Raw genomic sequence first — 12325 nt, forward strand, 5'->3', positions numbered from 1 at the left:
CGAGAATGAATCATCACAACGAGAGGAATAAGAACTACGGAGCAACTTGCGGACATATTTACCAAGCCATTATGCCAAAGACAACATGCATATTTGTTAAGCAAGCTTGGTGTCCTCGATATATATAGGCCACCAACTTGAGGGGGAGTGTTGGAAATATGATTTGATAACTTAGGAAATACCAATCCTGAGTATCAATGATTGTTTCATCCAATCGGTAATTGACTTGGTAAAATAGGAATTAGAATCGATGTATATTTCTTTCTTGTTTTACACTTTACCCTTGTATTACAAATACTGTAATGAACATGTACAAGAAACATACTGAAATACAAAGCTCTAGTTTTCCTCTCCACTTCTTTTCATTTTCTGTCACAAGCAATTGTTGAAGCATATGCCCGGGGATACCAGAAAATCATGATCCTAACTCTCTATGCCTTTGTCCAAATAAATTTCAATACCGGATGATATTGCTTCACCTGTATGGATCCATGCAGATATCACGTTCCCATGAGAACAACACCACCTCAATAAAAAGCCTGCATAATTACATTACCTCCAACAACCACAATCAACAACTAGGGATACTAAGAAAATCAGGTTAGGTTTCATCAACTTCATTGGAAGTTCTCGAAGACTGAAAGGAAAAGCGCGCGTTAGATGCGTGGTGGAGGGGGAGAACTCCAGCACACTTAAAAAGCAACAGCTTAAATTCAACCTCTACATGATTGTGCTAACACATAATTATCTTGCTAAAACTATAGATCTGTACACAATAGTGGCCGTTATAGATGCCTTTAAGCCACCACTTTTCAGCAGCCACTGCTTGACAGTCAATCAAGATCCATCCAAAACCCACCTCACATTAGCCTTTAAGTCCTCCCAGATTGCAGTTGGAGGTGACGTTCCGCTGGAGTTGAACTCAATGACAGGGCAAGCCTAAGGAGGAGGAATGCCAAGACCGGGTAGACGGTCATAATCTCCACCTATGACTCCTAGAACAACGAAAGGCCTCGGAACCCTCCTGAAGGAGGAAGGCCTGTTCCCATAAGTAGGCTTCTGCCACCAAAACCACCATTGACGCTTCTTCTTCTCCTTCTCCAGTATGAAATTCTGCTTCCAATCGATATCTCCACTTTCTATCCGCTCTCCAAACTCTTCAACATACTTCTGCTTCCACAAATATTTTGTGGATGTCAAGCGCCGTAGTTCACGAGACACACACGCTACCTTTGCAAGGTCAATTCCAGAAAGCAATTCGAAAATACTGAGCTTCATGTCCGTGGGAAGGCTTGTGAAGCAAGGCAAACGAGCTCTATCAATTAGGTCTATTAACAGCAGCCGTGCGAAATCATCTTTTACAATCTTCCAAAACTTAAACACTTCTTTTTCAATACTCGAATTGGAAGATCCACCATCCCCATTCACTTCCACATTGTCATCGCCTTTTGGCCACATCGCGTCTATAATAGGAGCAAACCTGCGCTTATCCAAATGGACCGCATGCGAATCCGACTCGACAGTCATTGAGTTATCTATACTGTGAAACTTCAGAGCAACACTCTCAGGCACATTCGGACTCTGCGTCCTATCCACGATCTCAGGCAGGCTGTACTGCAACGACATGGTAAACGGCCATTGATCGGGGAGACGAAGCCGATCAGCAGGCATTCCAGTCGCCGGATTGACAGCGACAAAACCTGATTCCAGCAGAACAGCGTGCACCGCAATAACAAGAAGCCTATGGTCACCACCGTCCCCACCCAATCCTTCTTTCAAAACCTTCCTCAGAAAGAAAGGCTCGGACAACTTACTGCGAACCCCCGCCGACCCATCCGCAGCCAGAACAGAGACGGAATTACTTGGATCCCCGGCGCTCCTGGAAGCATCTTCAGGCACCAAAGGGACCCTCTCCAAATCCGCAACCTCCCCAGGCGGCCCCCCGGGCGGACCGGGGATGAGGGAGTAGTAGAGGAGGTCGCCGGACGCGAGACCCAGGGACTGGAGGGAACGGGCGGGATCCGGCGACTGCAGCTCGTCGGTGCGGTTGAGGGAGAGGCGGAAGGAGGAGCCGGGAGGGGGCGGAGGGGAGAGGCGGCCGGCGAGGATGCAGCGGAGCTGGGGGAGGGAGCAGGGGTCGGGGACGTCGAGCTTGAGGGTGTCCTTGGAGTTGGCTTCCAGAGGTCGGAGACGGAGCTTCTCGACGGATCGATGGGCCGGCGCCATGTTCAGCTACTTTGATGAAGATTGGGTTGAAGGGCTTGGGTTTTTGGAGACTTAGACTTAGAGTACAGGCAGCGGTTCACTTAAACCTCAACGATTTGGAACGACTTTAATAGGGAGAATCGCGTTTTGCCAACTTTCTTTGGAGTTTGGACGACGACTTGGGACGACATGGAGAGGGACAATCGCGTTTCGTGAACTTTCTTTGGATTGAATTTGGACCGTTGCTCCGAGAGAATGATCATAACCGTCAACTTCCATAATCAGTGATGAGTTGCTTTAATTAATTTACTCCATGTTTTTGACTTATTAAGTTTTTTTTTCTATTTATGAGCAATATCCACAAAACATTTTTCTTTGACCAGAAAATAATATTCATTATTTTAAAAATAAAATGCTTACATAGCCGTCAAATCTTAGCCACGCATTTTTCATTTTCAAAATTGGAGATTCACTTATCGGGTTTCTCTTTTTCAATTATACGAAAATCCATTATTCAAAGAAACAAATTAAAGTGATAATATTCAAATAATAAGAATGTAATTATCCTGTATACTTTGAACTTCCAATCATTGTAGAATTTTATGATTGAATAAGTCATTGTTATAGAGAAAGGTCGTTAATCTCTACTTCTATGTTTTATGTATGATCGATATCACTTGTATTAAATTTTTGTCACTGGAGAGTCATTCTAAAACAATTTGATTTGAGTCAAATGAATTCATGGGACAATGAATTCATCATTAGTTACAAAGTCAACCGCTTCAAGTGTTTTTTCACTTTTTAATTCGATAGATCTTTATAATGATATTAAGGATTTCTTTTTATTAATTGACAAAAATTTTCTACTTGCTCAAAAGAAACATAGAGTCAAAAAATCAAAACCGGTTCAAGAAGCCTATTGGTTTCCTCAAAACGAAGGAAATTATTCCAAAAAGTCCGAAATCTATTATACATTTACCAATGCGATCATTAATTTTTTAAATTTTGTCAATTGAGTCATAAACTTTTTCATGTTTTGTCAATTGAATTTATCCGACCAATTGTGATTGAAAATCGTTTATGTGGATAATTTTTAATAATATTTTAATATTTTTTTCCTTTTTTATCCCTTTTCTTGTCTTTTTTTCCTTTCCCTTCTTCCTTCTCTAGCCAATCGTCAAGCCTTGGCAACTGGCAAGAGGTGATGTCCAGCAAGGTCAACTTTGCTAACTCTCGCCTCTAGCCAGTCACGGAGGCTTGATGACCAGCCGAATCAGGGAGAAGGGAAGCAAAAAATTGATTTAAAAAAATATAAAATTATTTAGTAGAAATTGTTTGGACTCAATTGGCAAAATGCGAAAATATTTAAAACTCAATTGGCAAAATTAAAATATTTAGTACTGAATTGATAAAAATATAATAAATTTATGACTTTTTCAACAATTTCCAACCCTCCCTCCCTCCCCACTTTCCTTTTTGTGGCTGGCCTTTCACCATTATACCGTCTCCCTTACTTTTTTTGCTCCGTTAGTGCGAAAATTTGTGAATACGCGTTAGTTGTCGGCTCCACTTTTGTTATATATGTTTTCCTACTGAACATTTCAAAGTAATCGTCCGATGTTTTCTAGAAGTGGGATACGCGGCAATGCGTAGAAAAAGTAACACGCTTATCTCCCAAAAAATAAAAATCTAATAGTTAAGAGTGGTTGATCTTAGATTCATGATGGTCTCATTCCACAATACAGAGGATCCAAATGAAACTAAACATCTCGTACATTGCAATATCCGTGGTTAAAATGCAGTTTCTGTTTCCTTCTGCAGAGAAGAAGATAGTTCAGATGAATACTAAAGGATGCATTATCAGAAACAAGCCCGGGACATTATCTTTGCTAGCTAATCTGCACACACAATTCCTTTCCTAACAACGACACAATTTTTTAGTTACATAGTATAACACTGCCCCTTGGGCAAAAAATCGGGAATTCCTAAACTAATAAATGGAATGGGACCACATATGTATATATAAAAGCATATAAACCAGTGATGGACGAGCAAGGTGGAATATATAAATTGGTCGGTTAGGTGAAATAATTTAATAAGTTTCAAAATTGCATTAAATGGACTTAGTCTATAGTTGATGTTATTGATGTATAAGAGGAATTTCAAGATGCAAGCGTTTCTTGCACTTCCTCGTAGCATTGCAGGAAAGTCTTGCTTTTGTTTCTATATTTATGTAAGTCACTTAAGAGCTTGGTGACAACAAAATTGTCGGTTATTCAATTCTTCCTCAAGAGATTATCATTCTTTATTTATTAACATAATATTTCTATCGTTGAATTTCTTCTAATTTTTATGTCCATAAATAATGAAAACCATCGAACGTAATTTTTAACGACTAAGAGAGATAGTATTATACTATCTATCCATCTATATTATTATGCCAAAAGTGACATTCACTTCCCTTTTAGATTTCCTAAATTACTTCTTTTTTAAATGATAGAAACTAGCCCCCATGCACATGTTATGCGATCGATTTTGTTCGCCTCTTTAGTGAACAATAAATATAATTGTGCACTTGTGGCATATCACATTAAAAAAAAAAAAATCCCGATCATGATTAAAAGAACACAAAATCATGTGCCACAATGAAAGAGGAGTAATGCACATCACCAGTGTACTTATTTTGAAAACATAAAAGTATGTAGATCATAGCCTAAAGAGTCAAAAGATTACATTCTTTCCCATGCAAAGAGATATGGGTTATAACCAGTAGGCAGTAACTAGAAGATTTACATCTCTAAGTAGAAGACGGATAATCCTTGTGTGATTTTTTTCTCTCTCCCAAAACTTGCATGTGGATGTGGAGGGATCACTCTACGGTCCTCAAGAGACTCAGTGAACATATAAATTATAATATTTCACCACTTCCTCACCGAACTTCGTCGCGTCGATTCCGCGGCGCACCTGGAAGCTTCATTATATTCCATATTCTCTTGCTAAGGACAAAGCAGCCACTGGTCAACGGGCCACGCGGGCGAGACGCTTCTTCTTGTCTTTTGCCAATCCGTTTACTCAAATGCCCCTGCCACCTTCTCGAAGATCGAAACGGAAGTAAGCCAAGCTTGATCTCAACATCTTGATCATTATTCTATAGTTGCCGATTCCCTTTCTTAATTGCAAAGAAATCGACAGAAACGAGTGAGAAAGAAAAGAACTGCAGATTCAATCGCAACAGTCCCCATATAGTCCTCTATAAAATCGCCTCCTGTCTTTTGTTCAGACAAACCATACCATTTTTGTGTCTGAAATTGGCCGAATCGCTTCTGCTTTTTTTGATATCCCGATTTTCCAATTCTATTTTCAATAAATTGAGACGGGCATTTCGTTGGCACGCATATAGTTCTTTTCCTTGAGTCGGCCACTCATGTGAAAACTAGTCTATCAGGTGAAGCCGTTAAGAAATTCTAATACATCATACTCGAGAATTTGACTAGGAAGCGATCTTTCGACCAAGCTAATCTACAAGAGTCATTACAGCACAATTAAAAATCGATTAGAGATCGGAGATAGGTCGACTCGACAGAGGCATGTGATTAGGTGTAGGTGATTCCACCAGATTGCACAATTCTTGTCGATCGGCACTGGACTGACTTTTCTGTCGATTGGGTACCCTGTATTCGTATTTGAAATCTTGAGATTACCCCAACAACCGAAAGTCACCAATGTTTCAAAAATGTACATTGTGGCTTGAGATGAAAATTTCTAAAGGCTACTCGGTAGGTTGGGCCGCGCTAGTATCATGCCAAAGTGAAATTAACCGTGGAATTGAGATCAAATTCAGAAATTGGAAGTCTGGATGTGTCACAAATCATTTTAGGAATATTGACTCATCTTTGGAAGATTTTTCATGAAAGTCGAGTTTTTCGGCAAAATAATCAAGATATGGTTAATTTGGTTCGGAAAATTGGTAGGCCTGCTTTTGGTTGTGCTTTTGAGATCTAAGATGGTTCTATAGTCAAGTGATTGTGTGAATTGAAGTGTGGTAACATTGGATTAATTTTATAGATTTCAATTTGGTTCAATTAGAAGAGAATTGAAGAATGTGATGTACAGAGTTTAAGAATTCGTGTGCCACGGTGGAGGATGGAATTGGACCCATTGAAGATTGTTGTGGGAGATTTGAAGTTAGTGGAGTATGACATCACTTGATGATGTCATGGTGGACTATTTTGTTGGATTAAAGAAAGAGAAAAAGAAAAAAAAATGGCTCCCTTCCTTCTCTCTCCTCCCTCGCTCTCTCCCGTCACCTCTCTCCTCCATCTCCATTGTGCGAAGACCAGAAAAATGCAGAGAAGAAGCTGGAGCAGCCATGGCCTTCCGCTCCCGCTCGCACACCGTCGTCGCCGTCACCGCTGCCACCGTGCATTTGCCCTGCGTCGCCCGCATGCCTCATCCGCTCGCCTGATTGACTGAAGACCAACGAAGCTTGCAGCACTGTCGGAGAAGCTACTTGCCACCCACGCCTCTACTCGCCACTGCCGGAGACGCTGTCCGACACCGCCCCAAGCTGCTGCCGTCTCTCCCCCGCCATTCTTCCGCCCGAACCGCCGCCAAACCACCTCCGTTCGACCCTAACCAGCAACCAAAGAAAATGGGTATGGCAGCCCAGTTCTGGCCCGTTTTGGCCGGCTTCCCAGCCCCGGATGCTCAGCCCGCCTTGAGAAAAGTCGATCCCCTCGTCGTTTTGGTTTGCTCGGCTCGCTAATCTGGTGAGTTTAACTCAATAAACTTTGATTAGAGTGTTAATGATGCCCTAAGTGTGTTTAGTTTAAATTAAGTGAGCTTAGGTGGGTAGTTTAGTATATTTAAGTATGAATTGGATTAAGAGATTTGTTTAATTTAAATGGCGCTTAATTAAGGCTAAGAGAAGGTTAATTAATGATAAGCCTTGATGGGACATAATAGGATTTTAATTTTGAATTATTTAATTGTTTCGAAATTCTGGAATTTATAATATTATATTATATTCCAAAATTATTTAAAAAATAAAAAATAAAAACAGAAAAATTATTTGTGACCCCAATTGCTCAGAATTTCGTGCCGATCGCTGCTGTGTATTTAGAATTTGAATTTGATGATTGATTGTGGCAAATGGAGTGTGATTACGATAAATAGGAATTCTTTTTATAAAATCACAAGTGTCAAAATTTGATGGAAGAACGACCATATTTGACCACCTATTAAAGGTTGTGCCCAGTTCAGCCGTGATTGACCACCTATTAGAGGTCATGCCCAATAGGGTCGTGATTGACCACCTATTAGAGGTCGTGCTCATCGGGCTGAGATCTACCACCTAATTAAAGGTCGTGCCGAGTGGAGCCGTGATTGCCATTGGTTGTTAAACCTTCCTATAGGGTCGTGATTGGAAGCAGCGGTTGATTTGCCAGAATGACATGTAATCGGCCGAGTCGATTGATCGCTGAGACGATCTAAGTAGTTGAATTGTTCTGATAATGTGATTGTGCCACAGTTGTTTGGTTATCATAATTGCACGTGGTTGAATTATATAAACTGTGCTAACCTGCAGATGAAGACTAATGCGAGGTAAGTCTTCTTGATGTTGTGGCTAGGCCGCCCGGGGCGTATTTTCTTTCTAATAAGGGTTTAGAGGGTTGAACTTGCTGAGACAATGTCTCATCCCGGTTGTGGGATTAAAATTTCAGGTCCCTGGTGAACGGAGCAGGCAGATAACTTTGGTTGGCCTTGAGAAGTTGCAGAGGTGAAGTCATAAGGATTGAAGAACGTGTCTGACTTGTAGGTCGTAGGACAATTCCTTTTTAAGAGCCTGTCTTTTGTAGACTTTTGGCCGTAGACTTCGGTTTGTAATTATGTTGAATTATGAAAGTGTTATGTTGTGATTTTGCTTCATGCTTTTCTATCCCGTATTTCATTGTCCGGGGTTTTATAATACGTTTTGCTTGCACAATAATAAATGAATGGGGTCGGCAACACTACCTGGGAATGTCGCATTCGCATGGCCATGGTAGGATATTGGCGCGCTCGAGGTTTGGGGCGTGACACTTTTTCTCGTAGCGTTCATCAGCCATGGCGGGTGTTGGATATTTCAATAATATTGTGAAATATATTTTTTTTTTTGTAACCCAGGGAACCCCCGCACGCCGCTTCGCGGCAGAGTAAACCTTGGGGTGAACTGGGCCCCCACCGCTGGCCCAGCCACAGGTGAATCACGCAGTTGTACATTGAAATACCCGGTGCACGCTGGGTTTCGAACTCCTCCCCATGACCTGGGGTCGCCTGGTAGGTACTAAGCTCTAAGCCAGCGCGGCCACCGCGGGCGGTGGTAATATTGTGAAATATTTACAATAATAGCTTCGATAAAAGTTATGACCGCATTGAAGACCATCATTATTTTTAACGGTCACATAATGGTTTCTTAACATTTATATAATGGCTTTTCAATCGTTTTATAACGTTTAATTTATTTTTCAAATAAATCATTCATTATTTTACAACGGTTCTTTTAACGGCTCTATTTTGTCTTAATATAAAATCTCATAAGCCAATCTTAAAATATACACTGAATGAAACAGAGAATATTCTTTCTTTTTGAAGTATTCCATTTCCTTTTCCTTGCCGGGTTATACGTTGTTTATGTTCCTTCTAATATTTAGTGCGGAATATAGAAGGTCTTTTGTATCTTTGGAGGATAGCCGTCAGAAACCTATCGCAACGAGTTTCGTACTCCGAGGGGCAAAATTATCCTTAAGAACGGTACTTATTCTTGCACGCCTCAAACAAATTTATTTATTCTCATCAATTTTTTTCCTACAATCTTAAGGATAAGTCCCATGGAGCATCAAGTTGATATTGCTGCTGATGCCTCAATCTCCACCAGTCCAGTTGCACTACCACCACAACCACATATGTCCTATGCCAAACCATTCCCCGACATATTGAAGATCGAAGTTTTCAATGGCAACAATTTCAGAAGGTGGCAAGAAAGGATTTTCTCTATCCTAGATGTGCACGGCGTGGCTTTCACACTTATGGAAGTCGAACCAACTGATAACAAGCTTCGAGATCAATGGATACACGCTAACAAGGTATGTAGGCACACAATTCTTAGTACTCTTTCTAATGAATTGTTTGATGTCTACTATCCATACAAGGAAACGAAACAAATATAGGACTCCACGACTGCAAATTACACTGCCAAAGATGTAGGCAGACAAAAAATTGTAATCGGAAATTATTATCGATGGGAAATGTCCGATGATAAGGAAATCAAGACACAAATCAATGAATATCAAAAGTTAGTGGAGGACTTGATGATAGAAAACATCAATTTACAAGAAGAATTTCTTGCGGGCCTACTGATTGAAAAGTTGCCTGAGTCTTGGAATAACTATAAGCAACAACTCAAGCACAAGGACAAGCAATTGTCATTAGCTGATCTAATCATGCATATTATCATTGAGGATACAACTTGCAAGGAGATCAAAGCTGCCAAAGCTAGGGAAATTGCTACCAGGGCAAATTTGGTGCAAGACAAATTTCAACATCGCCAAAACATGTATTATAACAAAAAACTTTATTACAAACCCAAGATTGCTCACCCCCACCTTCAAAAAGAAAGACACTTGCTTTGTTTGTGAAAAATCAGGTCATCATGTAGCGCACTGCAGAAAGAGAATAGTGGGAATAACAATCCTACTAAACTAAGAGTCAATTTGGTTAAAGCAAATTACTCTAATGATATACTTATTGCGGTTATTTTCCAGACCAACATTGTGGCCAATGTGAAAGAGTGGGTGGTAAACTCAAGTGCTACCAGACATATTTGTGCAAACAAAAATGCATTTTCCTCCTACACACCAATAGGGGAAGGAGAAGAAATTATTTATCTTGGTGATTCAAGAACAGCTCAAGTTCTTGAGAAAAGAAATGTTCTTCTCGAGCTCACATCTGGCAAGACTTTAGCCCTGAATGATGTATTACAGGTCCCTAATATAAGGGCAAACCTGGTCTGAGTAGCGCTTTTAAGAAAGGTTAGGATGAAAATGTCATTCGAATATGATAAGATTATAATGACAAAAAATAACAACTTTGTGGGAAAGGGTTATTGTAATCAAGGACTTTTTGTTTTTAACATTTCCAATGTTATCAATGAAAATGCTACTATTTTCGCTTACTTGGTTGAATCTGTTGATTTATGACATGGTAGATTAGGTCATGTTAGTATTTCTTATATTAAGAAAATGCAAAAACAAGATTTAATTTCTAGAATTAAAAACCCACGTTTTAATAAATGTATAATATGTGCCGAAACAAAATTAACAAAAAAGCCTTGTATTTCTGTAAATAGAGAATCTGATTTTTTGAGTTTAATTCATACTGATCTAGGAGATTTAAAACAAACTATGACTAGATGAGGTAAAAAATATTGCGTGACCTTCATTGATGATTATTCTAGATTTACTATAGTTTATTTGCTTAGGCATAAAGATGAAGCTTTTGATATGTTCCTTTTGTATAAAGCCAAGATAGAAAACCAATTGAATAAAAGGATAAAAAGAATTAGATCGGATAGAAGTGGAGAATATGTATTGCTTAACGAATTTTGTGAAAATGAAGGAATAATTCATGAAAATACACCTCCTTATTCCCCCGAATCTAATGGCATAGCTGAAAGGAAAAATAAGGCTTTGAAAGAGATGATGAACTCTATGCTTGTTAGTTCTAATGCTCTAAATAATTTATGGGATGAAGCTATTTTATCTACATGTCACATCCAAAATAGAATACCTCATAATAAAACAGGTAAAACACCCTATAAATCTTGGAAATGTTGTCGTCATAATTTAAAATATTTGAAAGTGTGGAGGTGTCTTGCTAAGGTTATGTTTCCTAATTCTAAGAAAAGGAAAATAAGCTTTAAATCATCTGACTGCATGTTTATTGGTTATATTGAACATAGTACTGCATATAGATTTCTTGTATTAAAAAGTGACGTGTTTGATAATAATACTATAGTTGAGACAAAAAATGCAGAATTTTTTTAGCATATTTTTCTAGTAAGTGTTGATACTATTTCTCCTACACCTCTTCATAAAAACGTTTTCGAAAATTCAAATGATGAATTGTGAAGGAGCAAAAGAATAAGGAAAGAAACTTCTTTTGGGAATGATTTTTATAATTATCTTATTGATAATAATCATTTGACCTATTCCGAAGCAATATCATCCTCATAAAGCAATTTTTAGAAAGAAGCTATAAAAATCGAAATTGATTCTATCTTACAAAATCAAACTTGGAAATTAGTTGATTTACCACCTGGTACAAAACCGATCGGTTGTAAATGGATTTTTAAAAGAAAATATAATCTATTGATCAATATAAAGCAAGATTAGTTGCAAAAGGTTTTACTCAAAAACAAAATGTTGACTATTTTGACACTTTTGCTCCAGTTACAAAAATTTCATCAATTCGTATTTTAATTGTTTTACTTCTACTTATAAATTTATTGTTCACCAAATGGATGTTAAAACAGCTTTTTTAAATGGTTATTTAGAAGAGGAAATTTACATAGTGCAACCTGAGGGCTGTATATTTCCTAACCAAGAAAACAAAGTTTGTAAACTTGTTAAATCTTTATACGACTTAAAGCAAGCACCAAAGCAATGGTATGAGAAATTTCATGATGTTCTAGTTAATAATGGTTTTTTCTCGTAGATAAATGTGTATACACAAAAACTGTTGATGGTGAATCTATAATTATTAGCTTATATGTTGATGACATGATTATTTTTTGTACGTGTATTGATGTAGTGAATAAAACAAAATGTTTTTTGACTTTTAAATTCGATATGAAAGACATGGGGGAAGCTAATATTATTTTGGGTTTTAGAATCATAAATAGTGATAGTGGCCTAATGCTTACTCAAGCGCATTATGTGGAGAGGCTACTTAAAAAATATAATTATTTTGATGTCAAACCTATAAATACTTCTTATGATTCCAATATCCAATTAGTGAAAAATAAAGGAGATGGTGTGGCTCAGTCTAAGTATGCTCAAATTATTGGGAGTTTGATGCATTT

The 12325-nt window shown here is 38.5% G+C and overlaps 1 protein-coding gene across 1 annotated transcript; it reads right to left on the reverse strand.

Moving 5' to 3' along the window:
* Nucleotides 1-939: 939 nt before the first annotated feature.
* On the reverse strand, nt 940-2226 carry LOC104417328 (F-box protein SKIP22-like). The gene has a single exon (XM_039300248.1). It carries the CDS (start codon nt 2224-2226, stop codon nt 940-942), a length of 1287 nt encoding a protein of 428 aa, XP_039156182.1.
* Nucleotides 2227-12325: the final 10099 nt, after the last annotated feature.

This window comes from Eucalyptus grandis, chromosome 8 (genome assembly GCF_016545825.1).
Source record: "Eucalyptus grandis isolate ANBG69807.140 chromosome 8, ASM1654582v1, whole genome shotgun sequence".
NCBI lineage: Eukaryota > Viridiplantae > Streptophyta > Magnoliopsida > Myrtales > Myrtaceae > Eucalyptus > Eucalyptus grandis.

Bases quoted from the DNA above. Each gene is read 5' to 3' on its own strand.
- LOC104417328 (XM_039300248.1), bottom strand. From the start codon at position 2,226: ATGGCGCCGGCCCATCGATCCGTCGAGAAGCTCCGTCTCCGACCTCTG.